General features: G+C 32.1%; 3 protein-coding genes across 4 annotated transcripts in view; 1 reads left to right on the top strand and 2 right to left on the bottom strand.

The window, feature by feature from the left end:
• On the bottom strand, positions 1–2,228 carry Lrr47 (Leucine-rich repeat 47). The gene is made up of 4 exons (XM_068766737.1): positions 1,619–2,228; positions 1,456–1,547; positions 524–678; positions 1–418 (listed from the first exon to the last, which is right to left on the bottom strand). Exons 1-4 carry the CDS (start codon positions 2,187–2,189, stop codon positions 1–3), a joined length of 1,236 nt encoding a protein of 411 aa, XP_068622838.1. The 5' UTR covers positions 2,190–2,228.
• A 550-nt stretch (positions 2,229–2,778) lies between these two features.
• Positions 2,779–8,107, top strand: LOC137923330 (G kinase-anchoring protein 1-like). 2 transcript variants are annotated; one of them, XM_068766554.1, is made up of 7 exons: positions 2,779–2,885; positions 3,069–3,229; positions 3,613–3,729; positions 4,926–5,106; positions 5,652–5,951; positions 6,569–6,708; positions 7,780–8,107. In XM_068766554.1, the coding sequence occupies exons 2-7, from the start codon at positions 3,131–3,133 to the stop codon at positions 7,864–7,866; spliced, it is 924 nt and encodes a 307-aa protein (XP_068622655.1). In that variant the 5' UTR covers positions 2,779–2,885; positions 3,069–3,130; the 3' UTR covers positions 7,867–8,107. The 2 variants fall into 2 exon arrangements, with proteins under 2 accessions (XP_068622655.1, XP_068622654.1); XM_068766553.1 differs by having other exon boundaries at positions 2,781–2,885; positions 3,069–3,243.
• A 2,605-nt stretch (positions 8,108–10,712) lies between these two features.
• AdamTS-B (ADAM metallopeptidase with thrombospondin type 1 motif B) overlaps positions 10,713–18,662 on the bottom strand; it is a 77,997-nt gene continuing 70,047 nt past the window's right edge. The window contains exons 10-20 of the mRNA XM_068766303.1: positions 18,405–18,475; positions 17,783–17,949; positions 16,879–17,066; positions 15,558–15,688; positions 14,939–15,061; positions 14,715–14,863; positions 13,938–14,053; positions 13,435–13,549; positions 12,838–13,012; positions 12,355–12,497; positions 10,713–12,118 (exon numbers count right to left, since the gene is read on the bottom strand). Coding sequence (XP_068622404.1) covers positions 11,984–12,118; positions 12,355–12,497; positions 12,838–13,012; positions 13,435–13,549; positions 13,938–14,053; positions 14,715–14,863; positions 14,939–15,061; positions 15,558–15,688; positions 16,879–17,066; positions 17,783–17,949; positions 18,405–18,475 — 1,513 coding nt within the window. The 3' untranslated portion in view covers positions 10,713–11,983. The remainder of the gene's footprint in view (positions 12,119–12,354; positions 12,498–12,837; positions 13,013–13,434; positions 13,550–13,937; positions 14,054–14,714; positions 14,864–14,938; positions 15,062–15,557; positions 15,689–16,878; positions 17,067–17,782; positions 17,950–18,404; positions 18,476–18,662) is intronic.

The following is an 18,662-nucleotide window of genomic DNA, read 5'->3' as shown; positions in this document are numbered from 1 at the left end:
TTATTTAGTAAAACATTTAGATGAACAAAAAAAACATTCAAATCCAACACTGTTACTTCTATTATTATCAAAGAGAATTACTCTAAAATAATCTTTAAGCTCAAATTCCCTGATGACATAAAATTCATCAGTAATCACAGGATTTCCACAAACACACATATTAGCATTATCTAAAAATTCCACCAAAGTCCATGGTATAACATTAGGAGCATAGTAAATCTTATTTTTTAAAACAGCTTTACAAGATATATGAACTAAGCTATTGATGTAAAGATCCCACATGCCACATTTGTTTTGCATTGGCTTTAATTCATGACCACTAGTGAAATCATTTGAAGACAGATCTATATGCTCTAAATGACACTGCATTAAACTACACGGCAATGTTTTCAAGTTGTTCTGTGATATATCTAAATATCTGAAAATAAACAGCATATAGTAAAATAATGTGTTTAGAGAATATGTTGCACTGGACTAAATAGTGTTCAGGAATAAAATTTAAATGAATCATAAATTTATTTACCTTAATGTTTGTATGCGACCGATAGTTGTAGGAATTTTGCAAATTTCATTTTTGTTGACTTTCAAGGTTACTAAATTATACAGCTTCCAGATCCCTTTAGGCAAATGTCTTATTTTATTTTCACTTATATCTAGTAGTTTGAGAGTTTTGCTTATCTAAAAAGTTTAATAAGTAAATTTAATATTTTTTCCGAAATTTAAATTCTAAATTTAATTATGTCTGTACACTGTCTAAAATTAAAATCATACATTTTAATAAGAACATACTTATAATATATATACTTGAAGTACGATAATCTTGTAAAAGTAACTGATGTAGTGAGAATAAGTTATTTTATACTTCCAGTTTATCACACAGGTACACTCATACCTAAAAACCCCACACCAGTTTATCTATTTACACTAATTGTAATGGCAGACCTAATAGAGATAACTACATGCATAAATGTCATAAAAGTAATACTTTTGAGTTTAAATTTCTAAAACGGAAGCGGCAGGGATAAGTCCCTCACTAGGTGGACCAACAACATAGTTATAGGTGGGGGGAAGTCACTGAATGTGGGCAGCATGCACAGGACTGGCTGGTGTGACAATCTTTAGGGGAGGACTATGCCTTTCTGTGGGCATCCATCGGCTGACAAGAATAATTTAGTGTCTTACTATAACATAGCCATTATCACACCTTAAGATTTTATTAGGTTCATCATTGTAATCTCTGCCACAAGATATCCACAGCAGATAACAGGCTAGCATTTTCTTGCCAGCCTTTTGAATTGATATCCTACATTGTGCTTATCCATGGTTGTGTTATATTATTAGGTAGACATGAAATATTATACAGCTTGTTTTAATAATAACTACCTAATGAATATTGCATATAATTTGTCAAAAGTAATTTAAAGAATAGGTATAAGTATATTTGTTAAAACCTACCTGAGGACCTAATAACCATCGCCAGTCATTTTTAATGTTCCTTCCAATATTATTTTTTGAGAGATATAATTCTCTTAAATTATTCATCCTGCCTGTCAAGAAAGAATTGTTTAGAAATAGTTGTCATACATAATGTAAAAGTAAATTTACTATAGATATTTACCAAATTCTGGTGGGAGATATTCAATTTCATTGTTACTTAAGTCCAAAACGACTAGTCGGCTAAGTAGCAAAATATCTCTACGAAAATTGCAGAGTTTTAGACCAGTGATGTTCAAGTATTCTAAGGTCCGTGGAAAACCTTTAACTGGGAACTCACTACGGTCGTGAATTGTCATCTTTACTGGTGCATTATTTAACGATGTCACGTTCAAATTAGATAAGGTTTTGAGTTGAGTACAACTTGTTTCTCCAGTAATACATGATTTTAGTAATCTCAAAAAACTTTTCAATTGTATTACTTCACACTTGATACATAAATCGTGAGGCGGTTCCTCGAATCTTATAGTTGCTTTCCCCTCATTTAAACATTTTACAAACACTTGTTTTATGCTTTTAACTTTATATTTGTTTCCGTTTTTATTGGAAGAAGAAAAGTGGATAAGAAAGAAATCTTTATCTCGTTTAGGTTCTTTCCCTAAAGCCAGCGTTGATTTTAGGTATTTACCACTTGTTCTGATATTAACATTAGCATGAAGCCTATTAACAACTTCTACTTGACAAAATAACTTCATGTTGTAAAATGACTGCAAGATATGTTTATTCGTTTAACATCGCCCGCCAAATTGTTGACAAGTTGTCAAAACAATATAGAGAAAGCAAAGTATTTTTTTTTTCAAATAATTTGTACTTTGCTTTTAATTAAATGCTAATAAAAAAATATCGGCATCTAGTTAATTTTGCTAGAAATAATTTCGTTGGTCTTTAGTGAAATTAAAAAAAATAGTTTTATTTATTCGTAAGATATCGTTGTTCATTTTATCCAACTCTTGTAGTAGAAAATGGTTATAACTTTTGTACTTAAAACGATGTTGCAAAAGTAACAATTTCACATTTAATTAAACTGGATAGTGGAAAAACCCAAGTGCATACAGTAAATATTTAGGACAAATTTAGTTTTAGTTTTTCCACATTTATGGTATGATGTCATAAATCTAAACAAAAAAAATATTGAATATTAGTTTTGTTTATATTATACATATAAATGACTAATTATGATTTTTTTTAATAATGGCAATTACGATATTGTCAAATTAATTTTCCATAGATATTATAGTACAAGAGCACTTTGTGTTTGGTATATTCTTGTCTCTGGTTGGTGTTTTAATTTAAAATTTAGGCTTTGCCAATAACATTACTTATTGTTGTTCTCTCAGCGTATATTACTTGATCGTATTGATAACTTGTTGTTATTGTATTTGAATTTAAAAGTAAGTGTACATTAAACATTATATATTATTTTCATTCTATTAACATTGATTTATTAACCAGAACAAAATAAAATATATTATATCTAGGATTTCAATTTAACATTGTAAATTAGTTTCATTACGACGCCTAAAACGTCTTGTTTTGGAAAAATCAAAACTTAATGATTTAAAACATGTTTTTAGCTTTCAAGTGAAAATGGCTGACTTAATTGTTCAATCGCGTTTTGCTGGCCTTAACATTGAAGATGACGATTTTCCTTCAACCAATTGCACTCAAAAATCGAAGAAAAGTGTTAAAGAGAACACAAAAAAATGCGACCTTCCTAAAAAAACAAAGACTAATGGTAACAAATCTCAGGTGCTCTATTTATTTATACATTAATTAATATATATATATAGTAAACAAATATAAAGCACTTACAAAAGTAGTTAAAGTAGCAAATATGCAAATTTATTTATAAACCTTCCTTACGAAACAACCAGAGGCATATTATAGATGCTATTATAAATCGTAAATAATAATATATTCTGTAAATGTTTTTGTTATACAGTTTGTAGTTAGAACAGTACACATTTTAAATAGTTTTTTAGATTTTTAATCAACTGAAATCATTTAGCATTAACTATTGTACATGGTTGTTTTTGTTTCAATAATTAAATTATTAGTATGCCAAATACAGCTTTAAGTTGTATTTTATAGTTTATACAGTATAACTGGTTTTCATAGTGTCCCAATAAGAAGAAAAAGCCAAAGACAAATGGACCTTTATCTGATCAATGGGAGCAGTGGAAGCAAAAAGATGAACAACTTGTTGATGGTAACTTTGAGACTGAATTGCAGCAAGTATGTTTTTCTATTTTTCTTTTTTAAATTTTTCTTACTGAAATGATCTTTTTTACAGTTGTGAGAATATGTTGCAAGTTGTATATATTACTATTCTTGTTATTTTTGCACTTGGTTCTTTTAAAAAAACAGTAACTCAATAACAGATATCTAGCATTCAAAAACTAATCACAGCACTAACTACAACTGTGTGTAATTAAATGTTATTTACAATATTGTAAGCTACATATTTGTACTTCTTCTACTCTAATTGTAGAACATATTTGTTGAACAATTATTATATTCATTTAAACTTTAGCAACAAATTTATGCTATTACATATTATTTTACAAATACTTCTGTATAAGAGGTGCAAAAATAACATTTGACATTTAGCAAATAATTGTTACTTGTAGATACTTATACTAGAATTAACAATTAACACAGATATTTTGATACATGTTTACATGCAGAATTTTGATGGCAGCTTTATTATAAGATTAATTATTATTAATAGATATATTAACCATATGCCCTTATAGCCTGATTCTCTACCAGCAAATCCTGACAATTTCATATTTAATAAGGAAACAATTTTAAAAATTTTCATGAATTTTCTTTTCAATTTTATGCTCACCTCAAGGTGTGCATAAAATTTTGTTTCACAGTGTGTATTTTGTTTCACTTTACCAAATATTCTTTAGTTACTATGTTTATTGATAAAACCAGCAATAAGCTAAGCTAAGCTAAGATTTGGCTACACTGTTAGCCATGCTTAGTCCACAAAAGTATTTCCGGGAAAAATATAGTACCCAGGATATTTCAATACAAAAGTGCTTCCTATAATTATTATAATTAGTCCAAAATTATTTTCAAATGCTGTTGTCTAAGACACAGGCTCAGCCTAGTTTAGATACCAACAGAAAACCAAATGTGATAATAATATATATTTGTGTTTTATATACTTTGTAACCATTAATAACTTTTCTAACATTACAAAATATTATTAAGTTCTCAGTTTTAGTGGGCAATTTTGATACAATATTAGTTTTTATTTTAGTTCTACATCCACTTGGTAATAAACATTAATTATAATCAGCCAATATTTTAACTTGAGACTAAATATCTACATCTTACAGTACAGTTGCAATGCCATAGGCTAAAGTTTGATGTGCATAAATTTTATTGTGTTATATATATTACTTAAAAACTTACAGGCAATATTACTGTCAAAACTTGATTATGAAGAAAAGAAGGATGTATATAAACAGATAAAGAAAGAGGCTGATTTGGAAAAGAAAACAGAAAACCGCACTAACAATAAAAAGTTAAAGAAAAAAACTGTTATGAGTTTAGATCAATTCAATGATATGGTTAATGGTGTAGAAGATATTAAGAGTAAGTTGTACCACATTGTTTTATTGGTCCTATTGGAATCCATAGAAAATATTTGAATATTTCTTTTTAATCAATTATTGATTATAAAATTAGAGATTTTATGGTCCAATTTCTCATAGAGTTGACACACTTATTGATAATAATTTCTCCATTCAGGGCTAAGTTGCATTATTAGCAAGTGAAGTCTTCTAATATTTTCTTTGGTCTTTTGCCATTTTGCCCATGACTGCTAGCAGGAATACCATTGTAGGATGTTCTCAATCAATAATCAATAAAAAATATATTGAAATGTACAATAACTAACAATGAAGTATGGTAACTGGCATTTGAAACAGCAAAAATATTTTTTAGTTAATAATACATATCTTTTTTATTATTGATAGTTTAGAATTACTCTACATACATAATAATGTAATGCTTGGTTTGTACCATAGTTAAATTAACTAATTTTAGAAATTAGATTGAGATATAATGTGCCAAATCAAATGCCGGGTACTATATATCCTTTATTTACTGTCTTAACAATATTTTAATTTGCAATGCAGTTATTCAAGATAATGACAATGTAGAAGAGCAGAAGTGTATTGATAAAGACACAGCATTTTTTGATAGAATAAAAGATGAAACAAAAAATGAATTGCTTAAAGATAAAATAATTAATAGGATTAAGAATCAACAAACAATGGCCGATGAAGTCATAAATAGAGTACAGTTTGCGGATGCGCTAGAAAAGAAAAATCAAGAAATTGCTGCATTACGGGAGGAAGTTGTGAAATTGAAACAAGAACTCCAAACAGTAAAGACAAGAAACAAAAAGCTGTGTAATATTCTTGGACAGGGAGAGAGTAAGTAGTAGTTATATATTTTAGAGAGACACCTTTACATAAATTTTTTGCAAAGGTTGGTGGTTTTCATAGTGTAAACCGTAAATCACACTCAACCCAAAATCAGATCATAAATCACATGGTAACTGACTCGAGAATATTAAAAAAAAATTACAAAAAGTTTTCGACATTTTTTAAAGTAAATTTTCTAACACATAGTGCTATTTTTTTCTAAATCAGACTATTGCTGTTTGAATTTTGGTCAGTTTTGCAAAGCAACATGCTTGTGAAAAATATTAGTAAATTTTGGTTATAGTTCTAAAAACCACATTAATTAAAATATTTATTTTGTATGGCAATAATTTAAAGATAGAACTTTTTAAAATCATTTTCTGGGAATAGGCTACAGGGCAGGTGTGGTTAATTACTATCTGTCCTAACATCCGATTTTGGCAAGCCATTCATTTATGCGACTCCTGTATATATGACCTGTGCATAGAACAAGTACTCGAATTACATTTCCATTTATTTCTGAATAATCTTCGGTACCATCTTGTCAAACTAAGTTATTAACAAACAGATTTTTGTAAGACAATAATAATCATTGCTTAGCATACTTTTTTTTTAAATTATTTTAGTGAAAGATAAAGCAGAAGTGTTGCTGGAAGTGGAGCGTCTCCAGGCAGTACAGGCCGAGCTTACTACTGAGTTGGCAACATTACACACAGATCTTGAGAAAGAACGTTCCAGAAACACAGACACCAAATCTAGAGACAAGGTTAATGCTTCTTCTAAAATATTAAAAACTTAATTGTCTGTTGGATTAACACATTAAATTCATGCTGTAAATGCTCATAGCCAAATGGTGTGTGCCTATGAAAAAAAAGCCTGAATGTTGATACTAAAGTACAGCGGACAATAATCAAATTTATATGTCTTTAACTTTGTCAATTATCAAAGGTTAGGGTTTCTCTGAATGTATTTTTTATATCCAAAATTTACCCTTTTCAAGAAACTTATCGAATTAAGGATATTAAAAGTTTGACCTCAAAAAACCTGAGTTTTATGTTGTAGGGTCTTAAGAGATCAAAGAGTTTTTGGAAACCACTCATAGCTTGAAGGACAAGGACTCCATTATAGGGGACTTTGTCATATTTTAGTTTTAATTAAATTAGGCTCTTCTGGCATTCACTTCATGATGTATAAAAGTTGTCACTGTAAATGATCTTACGTCGATAATAATATGAATTTAATAGTTGAGTTGTGGATAGTAATAATAGTCAGTATGCCTCTCTTTGAAATTCAGTGTATTTGAATGAAAAAGTAATGGGGTCCCCATAGCTAGACAAAAATTAATATGTTCATGATTCTTGGATTTTGAGGTTTTTCTCTAGAATTTTTCATAATACAGTTCGTTATAAAAGAGCGAAATAAATTGATAGACAATTGCAGCGTAGGATGTCCGTTCACATAGTGAACAGATAACATTGTTAGGTTATTGGAAGATTTAGATGAAGGATGCTTCCTATTGGAAATTTATGAGGAAGGCATATGTTTAGATTTGTACAGTGGACATCATGTGGATGAAATGATGATGACGATGAAGGACTAAACATTATCATAACGTGAATTATATTTTCTGGTGTGTTTATAACTACAGGAGACTGAACTATAACAGAGACAAAGATAGTGGTATATACATATTCCTAAGTATTGTAGATAGATCACTAATGTATAATTGCAGTAATCATAGGCACAACTTGAGGAACTTAGTACATATTGTCCTTTTTATGCCTACTTAAACAGTTGTAAAGTTAAGAATGAAGTTCATATAATTTAATGATTTCAGAAATATCCAAACAAAAAGAAAAATATTAGATTTGATGTTTCATCCGAGGCCCTTGTAACAAAAGAATCAGCTTGCGGCATGGAGTGATTAATGGTATCCCATATGAATTATTTTTTAAAACGGCTGAACAATATTAAACACTAGTAAAATTCCTCTAATTAAAAAAGTATTATTTTTACTAATCTCTAAATCATGACTTTGGTAAGATCTCTTAGTAACTGTGCTAGCGGTTATGTAGCAAATTATTTAATTTAGTATTTATTTGGGTTATAAGTAAACAAAAACATTGTGATTTAAACAATCTCTGCAAATGCAAGAAATAAAAGCAAATAGGTATATTTTACTATGTAGTTTTATTTTCGAAAGAAGTTGAGAAGTTTGAAAGAAGTCGGAGTGGTAAGACCTCCAATATGCCATATTCAGTAAATTAAGGAATACATTTTTTCTATACCAAACCATATTTAATTAATATATAATATATAGAAGTTTTAGATGGAATCTGGCTACTTCTTCTTACGATAGACTACTTAACAGCATTCTGCCTTTAGTTGGCAAGAACCCTTAAAGGTGTGAATGTATAAGTCATTTGTCTGCTTTAAAGCTTTTACATCTGTTTCCAATCGTTTAGTAGATTTATTTGTACAATGGATTGCGATAAGCTAGTTACTTCTGGCAGTACAACATCTGCAAGGACAGACAGTAAACAACAATTAATTTTATTTGTAGTAATCCGAATTTTGTAAGCACTTTTTGTTACTATTTTATCACTTAGTTGTTTATTATTTCTGTAATCATAGATTTTTGGATACGTTGTACCATGTAATAATTTATAGCAAATAAAAAACTTCACCTCTGAAGCTTCTACGCCTATAACAAATTATAATACTGGATGTATTGTATGTCATAATTATTGAACATAGTTTATTTTTAAAATTTTATTATTTATTCCTAGTGGGTTTAATCACAAAGTGGCAACCTTTTCCTATATAATCTTTACATCATTCATTAGAAAAAAGTTCATTTTCGTCCAGTTAACAAGTTGGGTGTTGCAGAGATAAATTAATGAAAGTAGGTCAAATAAATAAATGTTTTAAAAAAAAAATTAAATGAAAATAAAGAGTAAGTAAATCTCTATATTCATAAAAGAATATAATCTTGTGTGAGCCTTAATGATATTCCTCTCATTATTCACAACACATTGTCAATCAAAATATATTTTTTTATTTTAATATATTGTTGTATAATAAATAACCGGCAATGTTATCAGCGCCGACTTCAACAGAGAAAGAGAGTCAAAAAGAGATATTGTACGTAGTCTATAGTAAGCGGAAACTCAGCTTGAAAATTCAGGTTATTCAGTAATTAGTCTTTCAAAGGCTTGAGTTGTACCGAAAGAAAAACATATTTAAAAATGAAAGGGTAGTAGGCAGAAGGCCTGGTCTGATTTTATACCGCAGCTCGGTACTCGCCTGATGGTGGTGGTAAGCAGCTGCACGATTTCCCGGGACTGGTCAGGCGGCAGCAAGTTAGAGCAAGGAGCGACGGTAGTCCTGTGACTTTAATGTGCGTGCCACTGCGAGGTACGAACAGATTCAACCTTAATGACCGATGATTACTTTAATAATAAAAATCGCACCGTTGAGATGCGAGGCGATATAAATATTGTGGCGTGGATTTACAGATGCGCCGAGAATGAAGTTGAAAAACTGAGATGAGAACTTATAACGTAAATTAGAATTAGCGCCGGTACGTGAGACATCACATAGCTAGTGAATGCGATCGCGGCCAGGTCCTTCTCCGGACAATGGATCTAAACTTCTGTAGCTGGTGCGCGGGCGCATTGGAATGTTTGTTACTGTATTACAAATTATATGAAACTTCTTGTTTATTTTTTTGTTAAAATTCTAATTTAGGTATTTGGAACGCTAACATGCAACGTTATAGACTTTAAAAGGTAATTGTCATAAAATTGGTTTTACTTTGTATCCTCCCTTTACTTCAGAATTATAATCATGCCAACAGATGGTCACCCACTCAAAGGCATAAGCCTTCTCCAAAGATCGTCATGATGGCCTTGCTGCCCGTATCCAATAATTTCTCGCGAACTTGATCATGTCATCGGTCTGCCTAGTGAAGGGACCTATCCACGCCGCATCTAAAGCTCGTGGAAGCCACTTTCGAATCTTTCGGCTACTACGCCCCCCAATGAGGCCTGCCCCATGCTACTGATTATTGATGTTTATATGAAGTTAAAATCAGACTGCAGAGATGTAAAGCGAGGCTGCCTGCCGGATCTTCATCATTCCACTAGTAGATCAGCTGCTGTTCGTAGTCCTCCATAGATGTCTCTACGAGATCGAATTAGGAGTGAGGAGATTCATAGACCAACGTAATCGACATAGACCAGCGGAAAGTGACATTGTCATGCTAGAGCGCGCAGAACAGATGACCACTGAGGTCTTAGATTCTGTTGTGGAGACGACACACTGACAAGCTTAAGGTCCTCCGAAGATGTTGGATGCGGGTCTCTTCAGACTGGTCTTATCATCATCGTTAAGGTCATATAACAATGTACTTTAGCTGTAACGTATAAAATTAAGCCTTGATGTAGATGGGTCGGTACAACCAAATCAACTTCAGTACTTTCAATATTAACTTTATTGTAACATTCGGAATTTGGTATTTCGTGTTTTTTGTCCAATAATTATAGATTATTTTACATAAAATAAGCAATGAAATAAATTTAAGCAAGTATTTTAATGCATAGTTTATTTTAAAACCAAATTTAATAAAAAAATATTTGTTGTACGTTCATTGTTTTTAAAACATAAATTGTAGATAATTTGTAGCTAACTTTATAGACATCACAGACAAATAACGTGAATACAACCCATTCGTTTTTTAGCAAAGGAGGAAAAAATAAAAGAAATAAATTTAGAAATGCGTTATTTTATTTCGATCTTAAATTAAATACACAATTGTAATTAATAAGTTGGAGGTGTACGTTATAAATGTAATATTAATAAGACATAACATCGTAATTGAAGATAGGTTTAATGTCGCAATTAGAATTGTGTATCTACTGATCGACATGAAATGCTCTGACGAATCTTAGAACATCCGAAGTTCTTACATTATCTTAAATTACTGTAGTATTTGTGATAATTATGCTTCATTAGTTAAATATAGTGGGGGTATAAACAACAGTTTTATAAATAAATATCTTCCTTTTATTACACACACAGACATAATGTTTTACAAATTCATTATTTCTATACATGTAAATTAGTTTCATCAATACTAAGTAGTGGGTTACTATAAATAGGGTTATAACGTTTGACAACACATTTAAATACAATAACATATATCTAAGTTGATCGAACTGCTAGCGACGATCCACGTCAGCCGAAACAGGTGCTCAACACTCTGACTAGTTGCTTATTTCTACGCAACCACAATCCACATATTACTATGCGCTTACATATGCTTTAATGTGATCCACAGTAATCCATTCGTTAAAAAATATGAATTCTGTTATATTTATAAATAACTAATATTGTTCTTACAATGTACTTATAATACAAGTGTCATATTGGCAGTAATTGTGATTATGGCAACGTGAATTTGAATTAAAAATATTTTTGGTCCAAAAGTTTTATTTATAGTATTCTACGCATGGCTTTCACGTCCCGTCCCGGTTTATTAAAAGAATACATACACCACATTAATACTGATGTTACAGAATTTTAAAATATTATTATTAAGACTTAGTGAAGACTGTTAAAACTAGAGGGTACTTATATAATATGGCAGTAAGTGGTAAACGCAGAGCATTGTCTCATTGTATGTCTACTCGATGGGTTTTTATGTGATCTTTACGTATAACGTTAAAACAGGGCTCTGGCCATCATATCACGCACACAAACAATTGTTCCCCCTCGTAAATCTCAAGGCAGCATTTGAATGACTCGGTTTAACTAACCTTATCTTATGACGTTATCTCGTTTATTTCACTCAATTTAACATTCGTAATTATTTTCGATGTCTTTTAAATAACAATTCGAAAATGTTTTCCATTTATTTTTCAAATGTATTCGCCTCAATGGATTTTCTTCAACTTCCATGTGTTTTCTCAAGCTCTTAAGAAGTTATGTCATCTTACAGATGATATTTGAAATCCTTACTTTTTATTAATTCGTTTCATTTAACACGCCGGCACATCTGCGCATTTAATAATGCTTATCGGTTTGACAGCCATATCACAAGAAGAATCTGGTATGACGTTATTCGTTATTTTGTCAACGCAGTAAACGCTTCTTTGTTTTGTCGCTTCTTCGCCCTGAAATATAATTATATTATAAATACTTCTCAGCTTGTTAAGTCTACAGTTTTTGAACTACTCTTTCAAAGCAGTTAAATTTTAAAATCTCAATAAAGATTCTAACGAATTGAAATATGTTTTATTCTATATTAAAATCGGTTCTTGACCTGTCTTTAGGTCAATGCGTTTGGTACAAAAATAAAGAGTAATATTATAAATTAAACAGTCGATTTAGTTTTATGAATGTGTAGTACCGGCATGTGACACGTGCTGGAACAGGGATTCCAGGCGCCTACCCACCAGTGGGTATGAACACACGCAGCCAGCCTGCACTGCTGCATCAGAGCCTCGTGTCGCGGAGGTTCAGCGTGGTAGCATTGTGATTGTTCAACTAACCCTGGAAAATAATTAATTAGAATACCTGTATATGATTAACGATTGATTTTATCTACGATATGGAATTGAGGAGATCCGTGATTTGGCCATCATAGTTCAGCAGATGAGAGGCTTTAATGTTTTGGCATTGAGATTTCAGACCCGCAAACACAGCGTGGTACAGCCACTCACAAGGTAGACGTTTTAAGTTCGTCGAAAGATGCTACATGCAGTCTTCCTGCCGGTCTTATGGGAAATCTATGAGGGAGCTCTACGTCCAGCTGAAATAGATGGTGGAAGTATCTAGGTCTTTGTGTATTATGCTAGTCAGTTTTAAGCATAGCATAAAACGAAATACATACGGTTATGTTCGTCGACGCATTCGTAGTATCGACGCATGTATCCCTCTCCGCACGTAACAGAACAAGGCGACCAATCGGACATGCGGTATGAGAATCGCCGTCGAAGACGTTGCCGGTCCACCGTATACTGGTACGTCACGCCCGGGTTACGGTGTTTCCCTCCGAAGATACGTTGCTAATTAGGATAAGAAATTATTAATACCAAATTGTTTCTGCTTCTTTTTTTATAGTTCCGTTACGATATGAGCAAGTTTGTTATGATTTGAAAAAAACCTAAAAATTACTTATGAACAATTATTTTCAATTTAACAATCGCACGGTTAATTAAACCGTCAGTCTTTTCATGTACCGTAAAGCATAAAATTTTGTATGTATTTTTTTAAATATTTATTCTATTTATTTATTAAAAACACTAAAACACTTTCTATTTTATTTTTTTCTATTGTACGATAGTATATTACTGAGCAGGGACTATAGATTTTGACACTATGAATTCTGACGGGGCAACTAGTAATAGTCGAAAACAATGATGAGTTGTTATTTTGTAATAATAATAAACTACTAGCCTAAACAAAAACATAACAATTAGATACTTACAAAGACTTTTATATCTTCAGCAAGGGGTCCACTAATGTGAACTTTTTCCCAGTCTCGATCCCTCTCGTAAATCGCCGGTGCCCCCGCTACGAAGTACTCTGTTACAGTGGCGTTTCTGTTGACATAAGAGACGTTAATTTTTTTTTACTGTAGGAAGAAAAATGTTACCCTGAATGCTTGCCAAAACTCTTCGAACTGTCACAAATTTAAACGTGTAAACACAGATAGTGTGATTGACTATTTATTTATATATTAATTAATATAATTTTATGATGCAAGTGTTTATTGTTGATCCGATCGAGTGTCGGATTTTGTCAAAGATCAAAGGGAGCTTAAGCTTCAACTTTAAATCATGGATTTTTTTAAATTTTATTTTATTCTACAATATCAAGCCAAATGTTTATAGACGCTTGTAGTTTGCGGGCAATTACAAGCGTTTGGCTTAAGATTTTCTTAAATTTTATTCCACAAGACACGTTACGGTTAAAATTATAACGCCTTACCTAGCCCCAGTGAGATACATTCTTCTAGATTTAGCGCTTCTTATAGATATGTAATTCCCGGGACTAACTTTTTCTTGTATTTTTACGTTTCGTGAACCGGCAGGTATTATCGCGACCTGTAACATGTAAAGATATAACTGTAAATAATAAAGAAACATTTGTGTTGTTATACAAGTACCCACGGTCGAGGGATTGTAAATTTCACTTAGGTAGTCCAGCGGTAGAGTTCTGAGACTTGAAATCGTGAGTGGTGGGATTGCTTTCCGGGTACAGTATTATTAATCTTAGTTCACACTTTGTGCATTAATTATATGGGATTGCTACTGCTCACAAATGAGTTTTCAGAGGATGGGCAGCAGGGTTCGGTGAACTCCAATTCGCATGCCAAGCGTAGCGACTATGGTATACTCCCCCATTTAGGTATCTTTTATTCACATTTTTTCCACCTATGTGGTCTACTATTATAATAACGATAAAACCAATTTTTATGTCTTTTCTATTTTTGAAGCCATGTCCGGAATTGGAAAATAAATATTAAAATGTATTACGTGATAAAAATAAAATCAAAATAATAAAATTGTCATCAGTCTAGTCGTTCATATATATTTATAAAACAAAGTCTTATCAGTTATACCATTTATAAAAAAGTATATTATTTTAATATTAGTTATGTTTGATTTAATTACTATCTTAATAAAATATTTCATAATTTTACTTAAACGGATGAAGTTTACGGTGTTAGTTAATCAGCTAGTATTAGAAATGGCTAGGAATTACCTCACTAAAGCCAGACTGTCTGGTTGTATCTTTGTTATAGATACCGAGGACAGTTTTGCAAGCAGAGCCGTTACCACCGCAAACGCCGCATGCGTCTTCTTCCATGTCAGAGTTTACGATCCAATCACAACCAACCTTGTAACAGACACCTGCCAAAAAAAATTGTTAATTTTTCTGACCTTAATTTTTATTTATCTTATTTTAAATGATTTTATTGTATTTACCTGCTATACACATATCTCTGGCGCCAAGGTTCTGCTTACACGGCGTACCATCAGCCACAAACCCGCCTAGCATCTCCACATCATTTCGACTTCTTGGAATACATTGTAAGTCACATGGTTTATCTAAAAATATAATATGTAAGTAATTTCTTTATAATTCTAATGGAGTTACAAAGAAAAGAGAAATTAACGCAGACCGGTAAAAATCAAAATTTTCGAATTAAAATGTATAAGACTTTTTCGATTTCTTTAATGGGTATCACAGTAGTTTTTTTGCTTATGTAGCATATGCAATTCCTTCGGCTTTGAGATTGTAGGGCGTAAAGGGCGCCTAGCTTGAGGCCTCTTTTATGATACGGAGGCTCGAGGGTTCCTGGGGGCACTTCAAATCGGGTATACTATCATTTCACCGAATTTAGAGGCCTCCGAGCTCTTAGATCGCTTCGACCGAGTCTCCATGGTTTAAAATTTTCCTAATCAATTTAATTATGTTTTTTAATTTTAAATTTATCCTCTTATAAAACTCTATATTTAATTTCGTATAAATAAGTTAAAAAACTTAAAAAGGCAGTTATTTTATCTATTGAACGACAGAGCAGTCCATAAATACGCTATTAACCTTGGTCAAAATATGGTATCCAGTCTGTAATGGTTTCGTTTTTGTATGTCATGTTGTTATATTTAGCGCACTGCACCTCTCTAAACATTGGTTCGTTGATAGGGCACGGATCCGTGTTACATATTTTGTACCTGCAATGGAAACAAAAGCTTCTATTTATATCTGTAAAAATGTTGACTAAAGATGAGTTTATGTCAGTGGTCAACCTTTTCTTATATACGGTGCACTAAAATTTTTTCTAGAATTTCGTGGCACACCGAGAAGCTAAATTCGAGAGACGAGCGAACGCGACGTGCCACTGTGTCTCAAATACAAAATATGTATAATGAAAAATTGTAAAATTTCCATTTATTAATTTTTACCCTGGCACACTTGTATTCGACCTTCGGCACACCGTTTGCGGAGCACTTGTTTATGTGAAACAAGTTATGCATGCTAGGAAAATAAGTATCGTAAGCGAAGAATTTTTGACTAACACTATTCATCACAATTAAAGATAAACGTTTTTAACCATTTTGCCACTTTTACTATATCCTAAATACAGTAGTATTGTTATTCATTTCCAAATTTTATTATTTGTTAAAATATTTAACACTACAATATGATTTTTAAACAAGTTTTTGTTTAATAAACATACATATCACATGAACATTCAGAGGCAGCATGATATTACAGTTTATTGTAATACCGTACACAGTTGTCGACGAAAGAGTTACTAATTTTATAAAGCCTAGAGAAAGATATAACAAGCTTATATTTTATTTCTAATGTTCACTTTATGTACATCGCTGTTTTTCTTATATTTATTAGTATTCTTATGCACATTGACCAGATTGTCACAAACATATCGACGGCTATGTACTTCATAATATTTTTTTCAAAACACTTTTTTTATATTATAGACTGCATGAAAAACTCTCTATTTCCTAGCATAATATACAATCACTTATTCACAAATAAACCTGGTTTTTAATTTTGATCATGTGAAATTATTTACATTTCTGTATAGAAATGTGGTTTTTCACTGTAGGTCTCATTGGCTAGCTCACAAACGCTCAACGAGCTACGGAAAGCGTTGTTCGGAATTTTTCTACAAGATCGAATTAACAGTTGACTGAAATTAAGCCGGCATAGCCCTGTGGATTATAAGTTAAAGTGACAATAGACAGGCCACAAAGCGTGCATAAGAAATGGTTGCTTTGGTTTTAAGGTCCTGGCGTGAAGACCACGGTTCAGCAGGCGTAGCGTAGGACGCTAAATGCTGGTCGCTTCTAAAAGGTCTTTATGAAAATTTTTGCGGAGGCCTAATGGGACGTCTTACCGGCTTCTGTCGCCAATGCAGTAGTTGCCGTTATTAAGCGGTTCCGGCTGGTTGCACTCGCGGGACTGCGTGGAGACTCCGGCGCCGCATGTGCGCGAGCATTCGCTCCATTCGCTCCAAGGGCCCCAGCCGCCGTCGCGTGGCACCGGCGAAGGACTCCGCGCAACACACGTCTGATTTTGGCACCACTAAAATAAAAATTCACTTTTATTCTTAATACATAAAATACAGTATTTTAAATTAAAAAATGGATACACGCGTAAAGATAAAATAAACAATGTAACTATAGTTCTTCCGAAACCTCTTTGCCAATGAAATATACAGTTCTTATGACATATATTCTTATGATATATATAATAATAATAACCATGAACATACGATTGTGTAAGAGAGATTTCTTATACAACATTTATTTACACAGATGTAAAAGTTAGATAGAAATATAATAAAATATACATAAGTAATAACAACAGATTAAAAATAATTATCCACTGTGCTGTAGGTTAAAGTTTATGAACCATTGGTAAATATTATGTTACATAATGCACACAATGTTAAAGAAAGTAATTTCCATATTTTATTTCCTTATCATCATCGGCCTATATACGCCCACTGCAAGGCACATGCCTCCTGGAAAGATAAAAGCTATTTCCCGTGTTCTTAACTATGTTGTAGGTTCACCTGCTGAGGGACCTACCCACGCCGTGTCTACCGGCTCGTGGTCGCCACTCGAAACACATTTATGCCCCAACAAAAAATATACAAAAATGTAGAAAAAAATGTGATAATTCACTCAAGTTTTATGCATTTTTTTGGCGATTGTAACTAATAGTGCTGATTTTTAAAAATACGTGGATAACGAAAATAATATTATAGATAATTCTTTATCGTTTTCTTTTATTACCATGTCTACACCGCAGGTAGTTCCAGGCGCTGCGGGCCGCAACATTGTTTTGCAGGTGTTGTTGACAAGGCACCACAGGTGTTCGCACAGTTCCGTCGGCTTGGCACACACTATCGCTTCCGCTCCAAATTGCAAGTGGCATTGAGTCGCGGCATCAAATATTACACCTGAACAAGGAATAGACCCAATAAATATATTTTTTTCACGGCTGCTACTATTCGCTATACACTCTTTGCAACAGCGTCACTTAAAGTTATGCCTGAACACATATTTTTATTCATCATTAGTGTTTTATCCCATTCTGATTTTCTGTAGTTTTTGTAATGTTACTTTTTGCTTTATAGTCTCGTACAAGACAAAGGATAGACGCATTCGAGTTTGTCTATCTAAATACTTTTCAAACTAGATTAACAATGTTTCTAGTTTATTAAAAATGAATAAACTTAAAATTGTAAATAAAAAACCTTATATGCAAATTTTTTAGATTGAAAATATACTGATGCGCATAACCTCTAGTCATTTATAATAAATAAATTATATGAGAATATAACGCGTAAAATTATGAAAATAAACCAGGAAAGTAAAAATACGTCACTGAAAGTGATCAAAATTCATTACATACCAGCTGGAACCTCGGGATACACGTACTCTTGTAAAGATGGTCTGTCGCTGAGGCATTCGCCTAAACCGGCACTGCAAAATATTTGCATAGTTAAACAAAAATTCTGCCGACAGAAATTGCGATGGATCATAGTAGCGTTGATTTTTATTTAATTTAATTCACATTATTTTAGAAATTTGAGTCGACTAACATTATATATATTTCTTATGATATCCATATAATGAAACTGCATGCCTCAGGGAGATGATGACATCGTAA

The sequence above is a fragment of the Battus philenor genome, unplaced genomic scaffold (assembly GCF_028537555.1).
Source record: "Battus philenor isolate CCGP_79_NKW_IND1 unplaced genomic scaffold, ilBatPhil1.0.hap1 SCAF_21, whole genome shotgun sequence".
NCBI classification, from domain to species: domain Eukaryota; kingdom Metazoa; phylum Arthropoda; class Insecta; order Lepidoptera; family Papilionidae; genus Battus; species Battus philenor.
This window is presented reverse-complemented; position numbering and strand designations above follow the sequence as displayed.